The 13959-nt window shown below is 45.0% G+C and overlaps 1 protein-coding gene across 2 annotated transcripts in view; it reads right to left on the reverse strand.

Moving 5' to 3' along the window:
* The window catches only part of WDR70 (WD repeat domain 70), a 365730-nt gene that overhangs the window by 258224 nt on the left and 93547 nt on the right, over nt 1–13959 (reverse strand). For both annotated transcript variants that reach the window (XM_034960155.3, XM_034960154.2), the window contains exon 8: nt 11997–12150. In XM_034960155.3, the coding sequence (XP_034816046.1) occupies nt 11997–12150 (154 nt within the window). The remainder of the gene's footprint in view (nt 1–11996; nt 12151–13959) is intronic.

Genomic DNA, 13959 nt, shown 5'->3' on the forward strand with positions numbered 1-13959 from the left:
CTTAAGTTAACAGTTTTCTTTTGCTCAAGAAAACAAAAATAAACCCAGAACAGTTATTTTAATAAAAATTAAATATTTTAAGTTCTTAAGAGAAAGTATTCACCAGTAAAAAGACATGACTAATATATTTCATCTCCAAATAATAAGTGCCATTTTTTTGGAATAGCTGGGTATCAGAATGACTACACGTACTATTCAAAAATAAATAAAACATCTGAAAACTCTTCTAACTTCCATGACTAAGATCCACTAATGGAGATATCTCCCACTAAAATGTCCAAGCATTCTGAGGTATCCTGAACCTGCTTTCTCCACCTTAGTCATGTAATTTAAAAATAAATGGCAAAGAATTGCTTTCATGTTGAAAAGAAAAAGAGTTGAAGACAATCCTGGAGAAAGGCACTTAACAATATCAGCTCTAGATGAACTGATAAAAGAAAGCTTATGGGGGACTTCAAGATGGCTAACTAGAAGCACCAGACACTCACCTCCTCTACAAAGAAAAGCTTAATGAGTAGATAATCACACTTCAAATACGGCATCAAAGAGAGAATGTTAGAATTCAGCAGAGAAGTGACAGGCACTGAAGAAAGCAAGGCACAGAGCCCAGCCAGGACCAGCTGGGAGCCCTAAGAGGCTCCTCAGTGTGGGGAAAAGGTGAGTAAAAGATTCCCAGCATCCAGATTCTCCCTGTAGATACCTGCAATCCTAGCCATAGCACAGTCCCTTAACCCTGACAAGCTGAGACTGGTATAAACAAGCTTCTAAAGAGGAAGCTCACAATAGGTTCCACGCACACCTGGAAACCCAAGCACCTGCAGCATGGCACGAATTTGAGAGCCCAGACCCCACCAGTCTGTTTTCTTTCTGGGGCCAAACAGTACCTGCATCTCCACATCCCTGGAGGCCCCATGACATCCCCTCATACCCACTGAGAGGGTTGTAGCACATGACACCAGTTGGACCCAGGAGAGCAGCAATATCCCCAGCACTCTGGATCACACAGCATCCAGTACACTGAAGAAAGGACAATGCAAAGCTCTGTGGATGCTGCCTCAAGGACAAAGGGAGCCAAAGCCCAGACCCACCTGCCTCAGGTCACTGCCACTGAGAGTAACCTTGCCCACCCACCCCCGGCAGCAAAGCCCCAGCACACCCACACATGCTCTAAGGGCAGGCTCTCCCTGCCTGCTGCTGCAGCCAGGGACCAGAGCCTAAGAATCACCTGCCTGGGGCAGGTACCACAGACAGCAACCCTGCTACCCACAACAGCAGCACTGTGGTACATGTGCCTTGAGGACAGGCTCACCCTAGCCAATGCAGCCAATGCCACAGGGAATAGGGGAAGTGGAGACAAAGCATGTGCTCTCCAGAGACTGAGATGTATCTGCCTGGGATGGCTACCACTGGCATCAATCTCCCTCACCACCAACCCCACCACCTCTGTCATTGAGCCTTCCCCTTAGCAGAGCTGTTCATTTCCACATGCCCTGAGGACAGACTCTCCCTGCCTACTACTGCTGCTGCAACCACCACCCAAGGACACTATCCAGGACATGGTGATCACCCTGCCCTGCCCAACACAGCCTGCATTTGTGCACAACATCAGAGGCCTTAAGGACAAGCTCACAAGGCCTGGCACCAGCAACCCCAGTGCTCTCTATCACACTGCCCAGGGGCCTATGGATTCCCCTGCACCATCAGTCACCTCAGGCACATGCACATAAAGAGACCAAACAGCCCCAGAATGCCTGCCGCACCACAGCACGCCATCTGAAGGCCTAGGAATTGCCCCCGTCCCACCTACCACAGCCTATACCCATTTGGACCATCAGGAGGACCTGATGACAGCCCCAAAATGCCTGACACTGGGGGGAAGGGGGAGGGATAGCACTGGGAGATATACCTAATGCTAGATGACGAGTTAGTGGGTGCAGCGCACCAGCATGGCACACGTATACATATGTAACTAACCTGCACATTGTGCACATGTACCCTAAAACTTAAAGTATAATAATAAAAAAAAAAAGCCTGACACTGTCACCCCCTGAGTGCCCTACCACACCACCCTAGACCTGACAATGTCACCCCAACCAAGTGCCCTACCACACCACCCTACCATATAGCCTAGGATTGCTGTGCCCCAATGGTCACTCCAAGCAGGAGTGTGTACTACCAGATGGCATAATAACAGGCCAGAAAACCTACTGCCAGTGCCTAAGCATGCCATCTAAAGGCCTGGGGGTTCACCCTGCCCAGTCTACCACTGCTTATATCTATCTACACCCCCTAGGGGCTGGAGGACAAGGTTGCTCAGCCTGCCACCACCACCAAACCTGGCACCCAGCTATGTGTACCACCTGGGGGTCTGAAGACCAGGCTGCCCAGTCTGTCACAGCCACCACTAACATCAGTGTGTGCTACCTGGAAGCCCAGGTGTTGCCCTGCCACTATACTGCCATCACCAACACCATGCACAATGCTCGGGGGCCCAACCCACCCACTCAACTCACCACTGCCACTACTGGCACCTCAAAAAGCCACCTGGAGGCCCAAATATCAGCCTGTCTGAACCTACTAACACCAGTGCTCATATACTGTGCGCAAGGGCCCAAGAACAGGGACATTCAGCCCAACATTGCCACCACTGGGGCCAGAAGACTGGCCCACCTGGCATTGCCACACCTAATTAAACCTCACCACAGCCTCCACTAACAAATTCACCTAAGCCTCTGAGGAAAACACACACACCACTGACAGGGTTTAAAGCCAAAGAAGTCATATGGAGACTACACTACTACACACATCCAGAATCAATGCTGAAGTGCCCTACCTAACCAACACCATAGATACATCTACAGGAAAAAGTATTCCTCTATGAAAGCCAATCCAAAAAACTGGAAGAAGTAACTGTTACAAGAGTTGCACAGATAACAATGTAAGAACACAAGAAACACAAAAAAGCAAGGAAAAGTGACACCTCCAAGGGAACACAATAATTCTCCACCAACAGATTCCAGTGAAAAGAAAATATGAAATGTCTGAAAAAAATTCGAAATCGTAGTCTAAAAGAAGCTCAGTGATATACAAGAGAACACAGATAAACAATACAAAGGAACCAGAAAAACAATTCGGGATATGAATGAGAATTCACCAAAGATAAATAAATTACAAAAACAAAATCTTAGAATAATTCAATAAACGAAATAAAAAATACAACTGAAAGCTTCAACAAGAGACTAGATCAAGCACAAGAAAGAATTTCAGAACTTGAAGACAGGTCTTTCCAAACAGCCCAGTTAGACAAAAAAAAAAAAAAAAGTAAAGAACAAAAAAGAATAAAGAAAGCCTACATAATGTATGGGACACCATAAAGCAACCAAATATCTGAATTTTGGGTGTTCCAGGAGGTGAAGAGATCAATGGCATAGAAAACCTATTTAATAAAATAATCGTTGAAAACTTTTCAAGTCTAACAGGAGACTTAGACATACAGATACAAGAAGGTAGGAGATTCCCATATAGATACAACCCAAAAAGGTCTTTTTAGTGGCACATTATAGTCAGATTGTCAAAAGTCAAAGACAAAGAGGAAATTCTAATAACAGAAAAAAAAAAAGTCTAGTCACATATAAGACCACACCCATCAGACTTAACAGTGGATTCCTAAGCACAAACCTTATAGGCCAGAAGAGAATGAAATGATATTGTCAAAGTGCTGAAAGGAAAAAAAAAAAAAAAAAAAAGCCACCCAAGACAAGTACACTCAGCAGTTATAATGAAAGAGAAATAAAGTCTTTCTCAGGCAAACAAAAGCAGGAAATTCATCACCACTAGGCCAGGCCTACAAGAAATGTTTAAAGGAGTCCTATACCTGGAGGCAAAAGAATAACAACTATGGGCTGGATGCGGTGGCTCATGCCTGTAATCCCAGAACTTTGGGAGGCCTAGGCAGGCAGATCACGAGGTCAGGAGCTCAAGACCAGACTGGCCAACATGGTGAAATCCCGACTCTACTAAAAATACAAAAATTAGCCGGGTGTGGTGGTACGTACCTGTAGTCCCAGCTACTCGGGAGGCTGAGGCAGGGGAATCACTTGTACCCGGGAGGAGGAGATTGCAGTGAGCTGAGATCGCACCACTGCACTCTAGCCTGGTGACAGAACCAGACACCCTCTCAAAAAAAAAAAAATATATATATATATATATTTATATATACATACCCATATATAAAATGATATAAAGAATAGAGATACAAATTTAATAATATAACAATTTAACAATATAATTAGGAGGGCCTGCTTACATATGAAGTATATAATATTTTATCATGATAGATTAGATATATTATTAATAAATTGCTTCCTTTAACACCCTATTCATTGAATTTTCCAGTAAACCACAATTACTAATTACTCCTGAAATCAGAAAAGAGGTTAAAAAGATTTTATAACAGTATCCTATGAAATCTACTACTTTCAAGTAATAGTAGTTGAATTACCAAAACCCATCACTCAAGCCAATGACTACAATTAAGATATCAGTAACATTTCCTAGATAAACAAAGTCAATTAATTATATTTGCATCTGGGAAATGGAGAAAGTACATATAAGCCATGATTTTGAAGTCAAAAGAGAGAGAATATTTGGCAAGGAGGGGTGAGTTATAGTATGTAATTATAACATATAGTAGTTTTTTGTATGCTGGTAACTAATTTTAATTTCCTACACTTTTATGTAGATTTCTGCTATTCTTGTCCTACTTTCCTAATCATCTTTCTATATGGATGACTACATAAGCCTGAGAATACCAAAAGAGACAGACACAGAACCAATCGGATTCCTTTCTTCTTGAAGCTTCTGCACAGCAAAAGAAACTCTCAACAGAGGGAACAGACAACCTACAGAATGGGAGAAATTTTTGCAACAATGCATGTGACAAAGATCTAATGTCCAACACTGATAAGGAACTTAAACAAATTTACAAGAAAAAAAAAATCTCATTAGAAAGTGGGCAAAGAACATAAACAGACACTTTAAAAGAAGACACATGCGGCCAACAAGCATACGAAAAAAAGCTCAATATCACTGATCATTAGAGAAATGCAAATCAAAACCACAATGGCATACCATCTCACACCAGTCAGAATGGTTATTATTAAAAAGTCAAGGCCAGGCATGGTGGCTCACGCCTATAATCCCAGCACTTTAGGAGGCCAAGGCAGGCGGATCACATGAGGTCAGGAGTTTGAGACCAGCCTGGACAACCTGGCGAAACCCCGTCTCTACTAAAAATACAAAAATTAGCCCAGCGTGGTGGCGGGCGCCTGTAATCCTGGCTACTCAGGATGCTGAGGCAGGAGAATCACTTGAACCCAGAAGACAGAGGTTGTAGTGAGCCGAGATCATGCCACTGCACTCTCCAGCTTAGGTGACAGAGCGAGACTCTGTCTCAAAAAAAAAAAAAAATTATATTTGAATTTTGTTTAAATCGCTAACACATACTGGGCATTCAATAACAAAAGAAAGGACATGAGATTGTGATCCTTATGAGGGTTTGAGAGGCACTTCACTAGGGTTCAACATAGAGCAGTCTGAAACATACTGTAATAATTTAATCCAATGGCTCATCTACAGCACCTAAAAAGATTACAGCAGATTCTCATTATTCAGTGTAGTTACGGTCTAGAAAGTTCCATGAACGAATAAAAAGTTAGGTTTCAGCAAGCTACTGGTCACATTTTTGTAAACTTACCAACACCTACTTTTGTTGTATGTGTGCTTATTTAATATATATTGTTGGCCAGGCACAGTGGCTAATGCCTGTAATCCTAGCACTTTGGGAAGCCAAGGCAGGCGGATCACTTGAGGTCTGGAGTTCGAGACCAGCCTGGCCAACGTGGTGAAACCCCGTCTCTACTAAAAATACAAAAAAAAAAAAAAAAAAAAAAAAATTAGCCAGGCATGGTGGTGCATGCCTGTAGTCTTAGCTACTCGGGAGGCTAAGGCAGGGGACTCGCTTGAACCCAAGAGGCAGAGGTTGCAGTGAGCCAAGACTGCACCACTGCACTCCAGCCTGAGCAACAGAGTGAGATTCTATCTCAAAAATAATAATAATAATAATTAAATGAATGAATAAATAAATAATATATATTGTTCATTCATTAACATTGAACTCACAGCCAATGGCACTACAGCACTCACGCCTGAATGAAGTTTATTTAATGCATCTATTTTCTCTGTAAGGCACATCACAGACTTCTTGGACTTGTGAATGCTAAGCAGCATTTCAGCACTATGCTTGGGGGTTAATTTAAATGGCAAAACAACCAACAAACAGTACAAAAATAGGAAAAGCATGGCATTAAATAGACCACAAAAAGGATACCTGACTATTGTATGAGAGCTGAAAAAGAAGGCAGAATATCACCTTGTTCAAACTCAAATTCTTTGACACTCTATGCAAACACATGACTATGAAAGTGCTGTGAGTACTGATTTTGGGGTTACAAAAAATAGTAGGTGAGTTCACAAATACAAAAGCTGAAAACAAGGAGGATCGACTGTATTTTCGTAGACAATCTAATCTCATAGAAGATTTCAATTCAGACAAAAATCATGAGAGTTACTGTATTACAACAGGGCACTAGATGGGGGAAAAGAGTAAAAATCAGAATTAAAACAAACGTTCAAAATTCTGCATCAACCATATCCAGTTACACTTTAATATGTTTGTGGCAGACGACATTATTGTTCCCAACTCATCACCCCTCCCTATATCTACAACCTTTCCCCAAGACAATGCAGTTCCTCCTGCTAGAGATCAGGTATATTTATCTATACTATCAATGTTAGCCATGGACAAGGTATGTGCTTTGGCTGACTGAATGTTAGTGGACATGATAGAAGCAATGGCTTAAAATGTACTTCCAGAACTGGAGTTTCCTTGTGATTCTATCACTGTGACAAAAACACATCCTCAGGTAGTCCACTGATCCAAGGGGGAACAAACACACAGAAAACATACCTAGACTCTATCTGCAGCTTGCAGCCTCACCAAGCCAAGAACAGTCAACTCACAGATATGTTAGCAAAAATAAATGTGTTTCATACCTTAAGTTTTATATAATTACTGACCTGTAGTTAACTGATATATAATATACTTTAATCTTAAAATATCATTATCCCATTAAAAATATTTACATTAAAAACTGAGACCTCTCCCTCTCCCTCTCCCCACGGTCTCCCTCTCCCTCTCTTTCCACGGTCTCCCTCTGATGCCAAGCCGAAGCTGGACTGTACTGCTGCCATCTCGACTCAATGCAACCTCCCTGCCTGATTCTCCTGCCTCAGCCTGCCGAGTGCCTGCGATTGCAGGCGTGCGCCGCCACGCCTGACTGGTTTTCATATTTTTTTGGTGGAGACGGGGTTTCGCTGTGTTGGCCGGGCTGGTCTCCAGCTCCTAACCGCGAGTGATCTGCCAGCCTCGGCCTCCCGAGGTGCCGGGATTGCAGACGGAGTCTCATTCACTCAGTGCTCAATGTTGCCCAGGCTGGAGTGCAGTGGCGTGATCTCGGCTAGCTACAACTGCCACCTCCCAGCCGCCTGCCTTGGCCTCCCAAAGTGCCGAGATTACAGCCTCTGCCCGGCCGCCACCCCGTCTGGGAAGTAAGGAGCGTCTCTGCCTGGCCGCCCATCGTCTGAGATGTGAGGAGCCCCTCTGCCCGGCTGCCCAGTCTGGGAAGTGAGGAGCGCCTCTTCCCGGCCGCCATCCCGTCTAGGAAGTGAGGAGCGTCTCTGCCCGGCCACCCATTGTCTGAGATGTGGGGAGCGCCTCTGCCCCGCCGCCCCGTCTGGGATGTGAGGAGCGCCTCTGCCCGGCCGCGACCCCGTCTGTGAGGTGAGGAGCATCTCTGCCCAGCCGCCCCGTCTGAGAAGTGAGGAGCCCCTCCGCCCGGCAGCCGCCCCATCTGAGAAGTGAGGAGCCCCTCCGCCCAGCAGCCACCCCATCTGGGAAGTGAGGAGCGTCTCCGCCCGGCAGCCAACCCGTCCAGGAGGGAGGTGGGGGGTCAGCCCCCACCCGGCCAGCCGCCCCGTCTGGGAGGGAGGTGGGGGGTCAGCCCCCACCCGGCCAGCCACCCCATCTGGGAGGGAGGTGAGGGGTCAGCCCCCGCCCGGCCAGCCGCTCCATCCGGGAGGGAGGTGGGGGGTCAGCCCCTGCTCGGCCAGCCGCCCCGTCCGGGAGGGAGGTGGGGAGCACCTCCTCCCAGCTGCCGCTCCGTCTGGGAGGTGGGGGGTGCCTCTGCCTGGCCACCCCTTCTGGGAAGTGAGGAGCCCCTCTGCCCGGCCACCACCCCGTCTGGGAGGTGTACCCAACAGCTCATTGAGAACAGGCCATGATGACGATGGCGGTTTTGTGGAATAGAAAAGGGGGAAAGGTGGGGGAAAGATAGAGAAATCAGATGGTTGCTGTGTCTGTGTAGAAAGAAGTAGACATGGGAGACTTCATTTTGTTCTGTACTAAGAAAAATTCTTCTGCTTTGGGATGCTATTGATCTATGACCTTACCCCCAATCCTGTGCTCTCTGAAACATGTGCTGTGTCCACTCAGGGTTAAATGGATTAAGGGCGGTGCAAGATGTGCTTTGTTAAACAGATGCTTGAAGGCAGCATGCTCCTTAAGAGTCATCACCACTCCCTAATCTCAAGTACCCAGGGACCAAACACTGCGGAAGGCCGCAGGGTCCTCTGCCTAGGAAAACCAGAGACCTTTGTTCACTTGTTTATCTGCTGATCTTCCCTCCACTATTGTCCTATGACCCTGCCAAATCCCCCTCTGCGAGAAACACCCAAGAATGATCAATTAAAAAAAAAAAAAAAAAAACTGAGACCACTTTCTTTCCTTTTTTTTTTTTTTTAATTAAGAGACAGGGTGTCTCAACGTTGCCCAAGCTGTAGTTCAGTGGCTAGCGGCTATTCACAAGCATGATCATCACACACTACCTCAAACTCCTGGGATCAAGCAATCCTCCTGCCTCAGCCTTCCAAGTAGCTGGGACTATAAGTGTGTACCACAGCATGTCAGCTCTCTCTCTCCTTCTTGACCTAAAGCCTAGCATAAAATTAGCTAAGTAGAATGTTTCCAAAGATGCCTGCATCAGTATCTCCCATCCCACATAATTTCTGTTTGATTTTGCCATTCACCCATATAATGGTGGGATCTACCTTCCCTCCTTGCAAATTTGAGCTGGCCCTCTGATCCTACCTAAGATCTGAAGCCAGATATTAAGGTACTTAATTAATTTCCATGTTTGTCCTCCATGCAACCTAGCAATCAAGCAAGAAGTCAAAACCTACTGATATAGTTTGGATGTGTCCCCACCCAAATCTCACCTTGCATTGTAATAATTCCCACGTGTCAAGGGTGGGGCCAGGTGCAGATAACTGAATCATGGGGATGGTTCCCCCCATACTGTTCTCATGGTACTGAATAAGTCTCATGAGATCTGATGGTTTTATAAATGGGAGTTCCCCTGCACATGCTCTCTCCTGCCTGCTGCTATGTGAGACATGCTTTTGCATCTCCTTGCCTTCCACCATGATTGTGAGGCCTCCCCAGCCATGCAGAACTGTGAGTCTATTCAACCTCTTTCCTTTATAAATTACCCAGTCTCAGGTATGTCTTTATTTGCAGTGTGAGAACAGACTAATACAATAAGTTGATACCAGTAGAGTGGGGTGCTGCTGTAAAGATACCCGAAAATGTGGAAGCAACTTTGGAACTGGGTAACAGGGAGAGGCTGGAACAGTTTGGAAGGCTCAGAAGAGGATAGGAAAATGTGGGAAAGTTTGGAACTTCCTAGAGACTTGTTGAATGGCTTTGACCAAAATGTTAATAGTGATATGGACAATAAGGTCCAGGCAGAGGTGGTCTCAGATGGAGATGAGGAATTTGTTGGGAAATGGAGTAAAGTCACTCTTACTATGCAAAGACACTGGAGGCATTGTGCCCCTGTATTAGAAAAGGGCATAAGATAGGTGGGAAAGAGTGAAATAAGAATTTTTTTCTAGAGTTCCCTAGAGATCTGTGGAACTTTGAACTTGACAGAGACGATTTAAGGTATCTGCCAGAAGAAATTTCTAAGCAGCAAAGCATTCGAGAAGAAGCAGAGCATAAAAGTTCAGAAAATTTGTAGCCTGATGATGCAACAGAAAAGAAAAATCTATTTTCTGAGGAAACTGGGTTGTAGAAATTTGCATAAGCAATGAGGAGCCAAATGTTAATCACCAAGACAATGGGGCAAATGTCTCCAGGGCATGTTAGAGACCCTCACAGCAGACCCTCCCATCACAGGCCTGGAGGCTTAGAAGGAAAAAATGGTTTTGTGGGTCCAGAACCCCCTGCTGTGTGCAGCCTAGGAACTTGGTGCCCTACATCCCAGCTGCTCCCGCCATAGGTAAAAGGGGCCAAGATACACCTCAGGCCATGGCTTCAGAGGGTGCAAGTCCCAAACCTTTCAGGTTCTAGGTGGTGTTAAGCCTGCAGATGCACAGAAGTCAAGAATTAAGGTTCGTGAACCTCCGCCTAGATTTCAGAAGATGTATGAAAATGCCTGGAAATCCAGGCAAAAGTTTGCTGCAGGGAGCGGGAGGCCCTCATGGATAACCTCTGGTAGGGCAGTGTCAAAGGGAAATATGGGGTTGGAGCCCCCACACAGAGTCCCCACTGGGGTACTGCCAAGCAGAGCTGTGAGAAAACGGCCACCATCCTCCAGACCCCAGAATGGTAGATCCACTGACTGCTTGCACTGTGTGCCTGGAAAAGCTGCCGACACTCAATGCAGCCAGAAGGGGGGCTGTACCCTGCAAAGCCACAGGGATGGGGCTGCCCAAGACCCTGGGAACCCACTTCTTGCATCACCTGGATGTGACACATGGAGTCAAAGGAGGTCATTTTGGAGCTTTAAGATTTGCCTGCTGGGTTTTGGACTTGCATGGGGCCTGTAGCTCTTTCGCTTTAGCCAATTTCTCTCATTTGAAACAAGTGTATTTACCCAAAGCCTGTATCCCTGTTTATCTAGAAAGTAACTAACTTGCTTTTGATTTTACAGGCTCATAGGTGGAAGGGACTTGCCTTGTCTTAGATGAGACTTTGGACTATGGAATTTTGAGTTAATGCTGAAATAAGAGTTTGGGGGACTTTGGGGAAGGCATGATTGGTTTTGAAATGTGAGGACATGAGATTTCGGAGGGGCCGAGGCAGAATTATATGGTTTGGCTGTGTCCCCACCCAAATCTCATCTTGAATTGTAACAATTCCCATGTGTCAAGGGCGGGGCCAGGTGGAGATAATTGAATCATGGAGGCAGTTTCCCCCATGCTGTTCTCATGGTAGTGAATAAGTCTCATGAGATCTGATGGTTTTATAAATGGGAGTTCCCCTGCACATGCTCTCTCCTGCCTGCCGCCATGTAAGACACGACTTTGCACCTCCTTGCCTTCCACCATGATTGTGAGGCCTCTCCAGCCATGCAGAACTGTGAAACAATTAACCTCTTTCCTTTATAAATTATCCAGTCTCAAATAGGTCATTATTAGCAGCATGAGAACAGACTAATACACCTAAGACTACCACACTGTGAAAAGACCCAAACTAGACATGTGGCAAGAGAAAAAGACAGAGAGCCAGAGAGCCAGCAAGAAGGGAAGGGGTGGGGTAGAAGTAAGGAAGAGGCAAAGACACAGAGAGATGCCATGGAGCAGGACACTGACTGCAAACCATCTGGGCCCCTTTTGTATCTTACAGCGATCCTAGTGCTCCAGCTGATACTGTATGAAGCAGAACCACCCAATCAATCCACATGATTGTGAGAACAAATAAATTGCTATTGTTTTATGACACTAACTTTTGGGGAAAATTATTACATGATAACTCAAATAGTTGTTAATAAATGTGTGCTGAATTAATTCATTAAAATATTCTGTTTAATGCTTACCTTGGTGTTGGCCATGTCCACAATATACTGGTCTCCTTTTATACATTCCATTACTTCAAAACCATCTCTGTCAATCACCTTGGCCTGAGAGCTTCCAGATACAACAAGAATCATGTCTCCTGTGTTACTATACTGTAATGACTTGATCTGATGGCTGTACAAAAAGAAAAGTTGGTAAGATACTAAGCACAATGTTTATAATTTTACTACATTAAGTATTGCCAGAAAAAAAAATGTTACACAAATGGACAAATTGATAATTCCACAAAATCAGGAACATCAACCTCAAATGGGTTCTAAATACCCACTGGCGGCTGGGCAAGGTAGCTCATGCCTAAAATCCCAAAACTTTGGGAGGCCAAGGCAGATGGATCACCTGAGGTCAGGAGTTCAAAATCAGCCTGACCAACATGGTGAAACCCCATCTCTAATAAAAATACAAAAAATTAGCCAGGCATGGTGATGGGCACCTGTAATCTCAGCTACTTGGGAGGCTGAGGCAGGAGAACTGCTTGAACCTGGGAGGCAGAAGTTGCAGTGAGCCAAGATCACGTCATTGCACTCCAGCCTGGGCAACAAGAGCAAAACTCTGTCACCAGAAAAAAAAAAAAAAAAACAACAACCACCACCAACCAACCAACCACTGGCTATTCTGGTAGCTCTCTCTTCCCACTCTCCACTGCAATCTATTAATTACCTCTCTAATTACCTTATATCTCCAACCCAACCAACTCTCCCTCTTTCAGCTGTTAAATCTTCTGGCTCTTTCTCAGAAAACAAGAACTGCCTCAACTTCCTCTCATTATTGTTATAAACTTATCTTTACCTGAACTTTCTTCCTCCTCCTCTTTCATTACAATGGTAGAAATGAACCTCTTCCAGTCCATGGCAAATCATACTTATATCCTGGATCTCATCTCTCCCAGTCTCCTCAGGAACTTCTACTATCTTCTCTCTCTCATCCCCTTCACAGCTAAGCTGTTTGAACAAGTTTTCAAGCCTCCTCATCTCCTCCTTTAGTTCTTTAGCACTACAATACCTTTCCACCCTCACCATTCCACTAAAACTGATCTTGATCTTGCCATTGTGGCTGTAGTGAATACAGTGGTGTGCTACCCAGAACTCCCCCTTCAGAAGTGAAGTGCTCATTCTCCCAGCTTCTGGGATTTTGCCTACTGATGGCTAATAACTGAACCCTCAGGAATTTCCCTGAGTTGCAACTCCCTCACCAAAGGTTATGCTATTATACCACCCCAAAACAGCCCACATTCAATGACTGGTCAATATGCAGTAAAATAGTCCATTCCTGAAATATCTCAGAGGGGTTATTTTAGCTTCAGATCTCCCTGTGGAACAGTTGTTGCTGCTATGGCAACTACATGGCAATTCAATTTCCCCATCTTCCCAATGCTGTTTCCCTTGTACCCTCTCTCACAGGGATTGACCCCAAAACACTCCCCAATATAAACTTCTGACATGCAAATACAGACATTCCAAAGTGTGTTTTTGGGAAACCTGACCTGGGAGAGTTGATACCAAAAGTGGCCCTATGAAGTTTTGACTCCAAATGAGAATCTGATGCTGTATCAACCACAAACTGGCTAGCAATGAGAAACCCATTACTGGTGGCACACAGTCCCTAACATGCCACAGTAGGGCAACCACAATTGCTGAAACTTTTGTTGGTGAAAGAGAAGCCATGGCAGGTGCAATATTTCAGGCATTTGTGAAGTACAGAGAAGTAATTAAAAGGACTAGGAATTCGATAGCTGTTGCTAAGAGCAGTCGATGCAACAGAGAAAAACAACAAAAGGCTGAGAGTGACAAATCACCAATTAAAGACTATAGCGTGAAAGCCAGATAGTCTCTTTGGCAGCATATAAAGACTGGGTTATTGGTCTTGATCAGATAAGTGGTATGCAGTCATTGATCTCATGAAGCATGTTTTTCTGCCCCTATTAAG

This window comes from Pan paniscus, chromosome 4 (assembly GCF_029289425.2).
Source record: "Pan paniscus chromosome 4, NHGRI_mPanPan1-v2.0_pri, whole genome shotgun sequence".
In the NCBI taxonomy this organism is placed as follows: domain Eukaryota; kingdom Metazoa; phylum Chordata; class Mammalia; order Primates; family Hominidae; genus Pan; species Pan paniscus.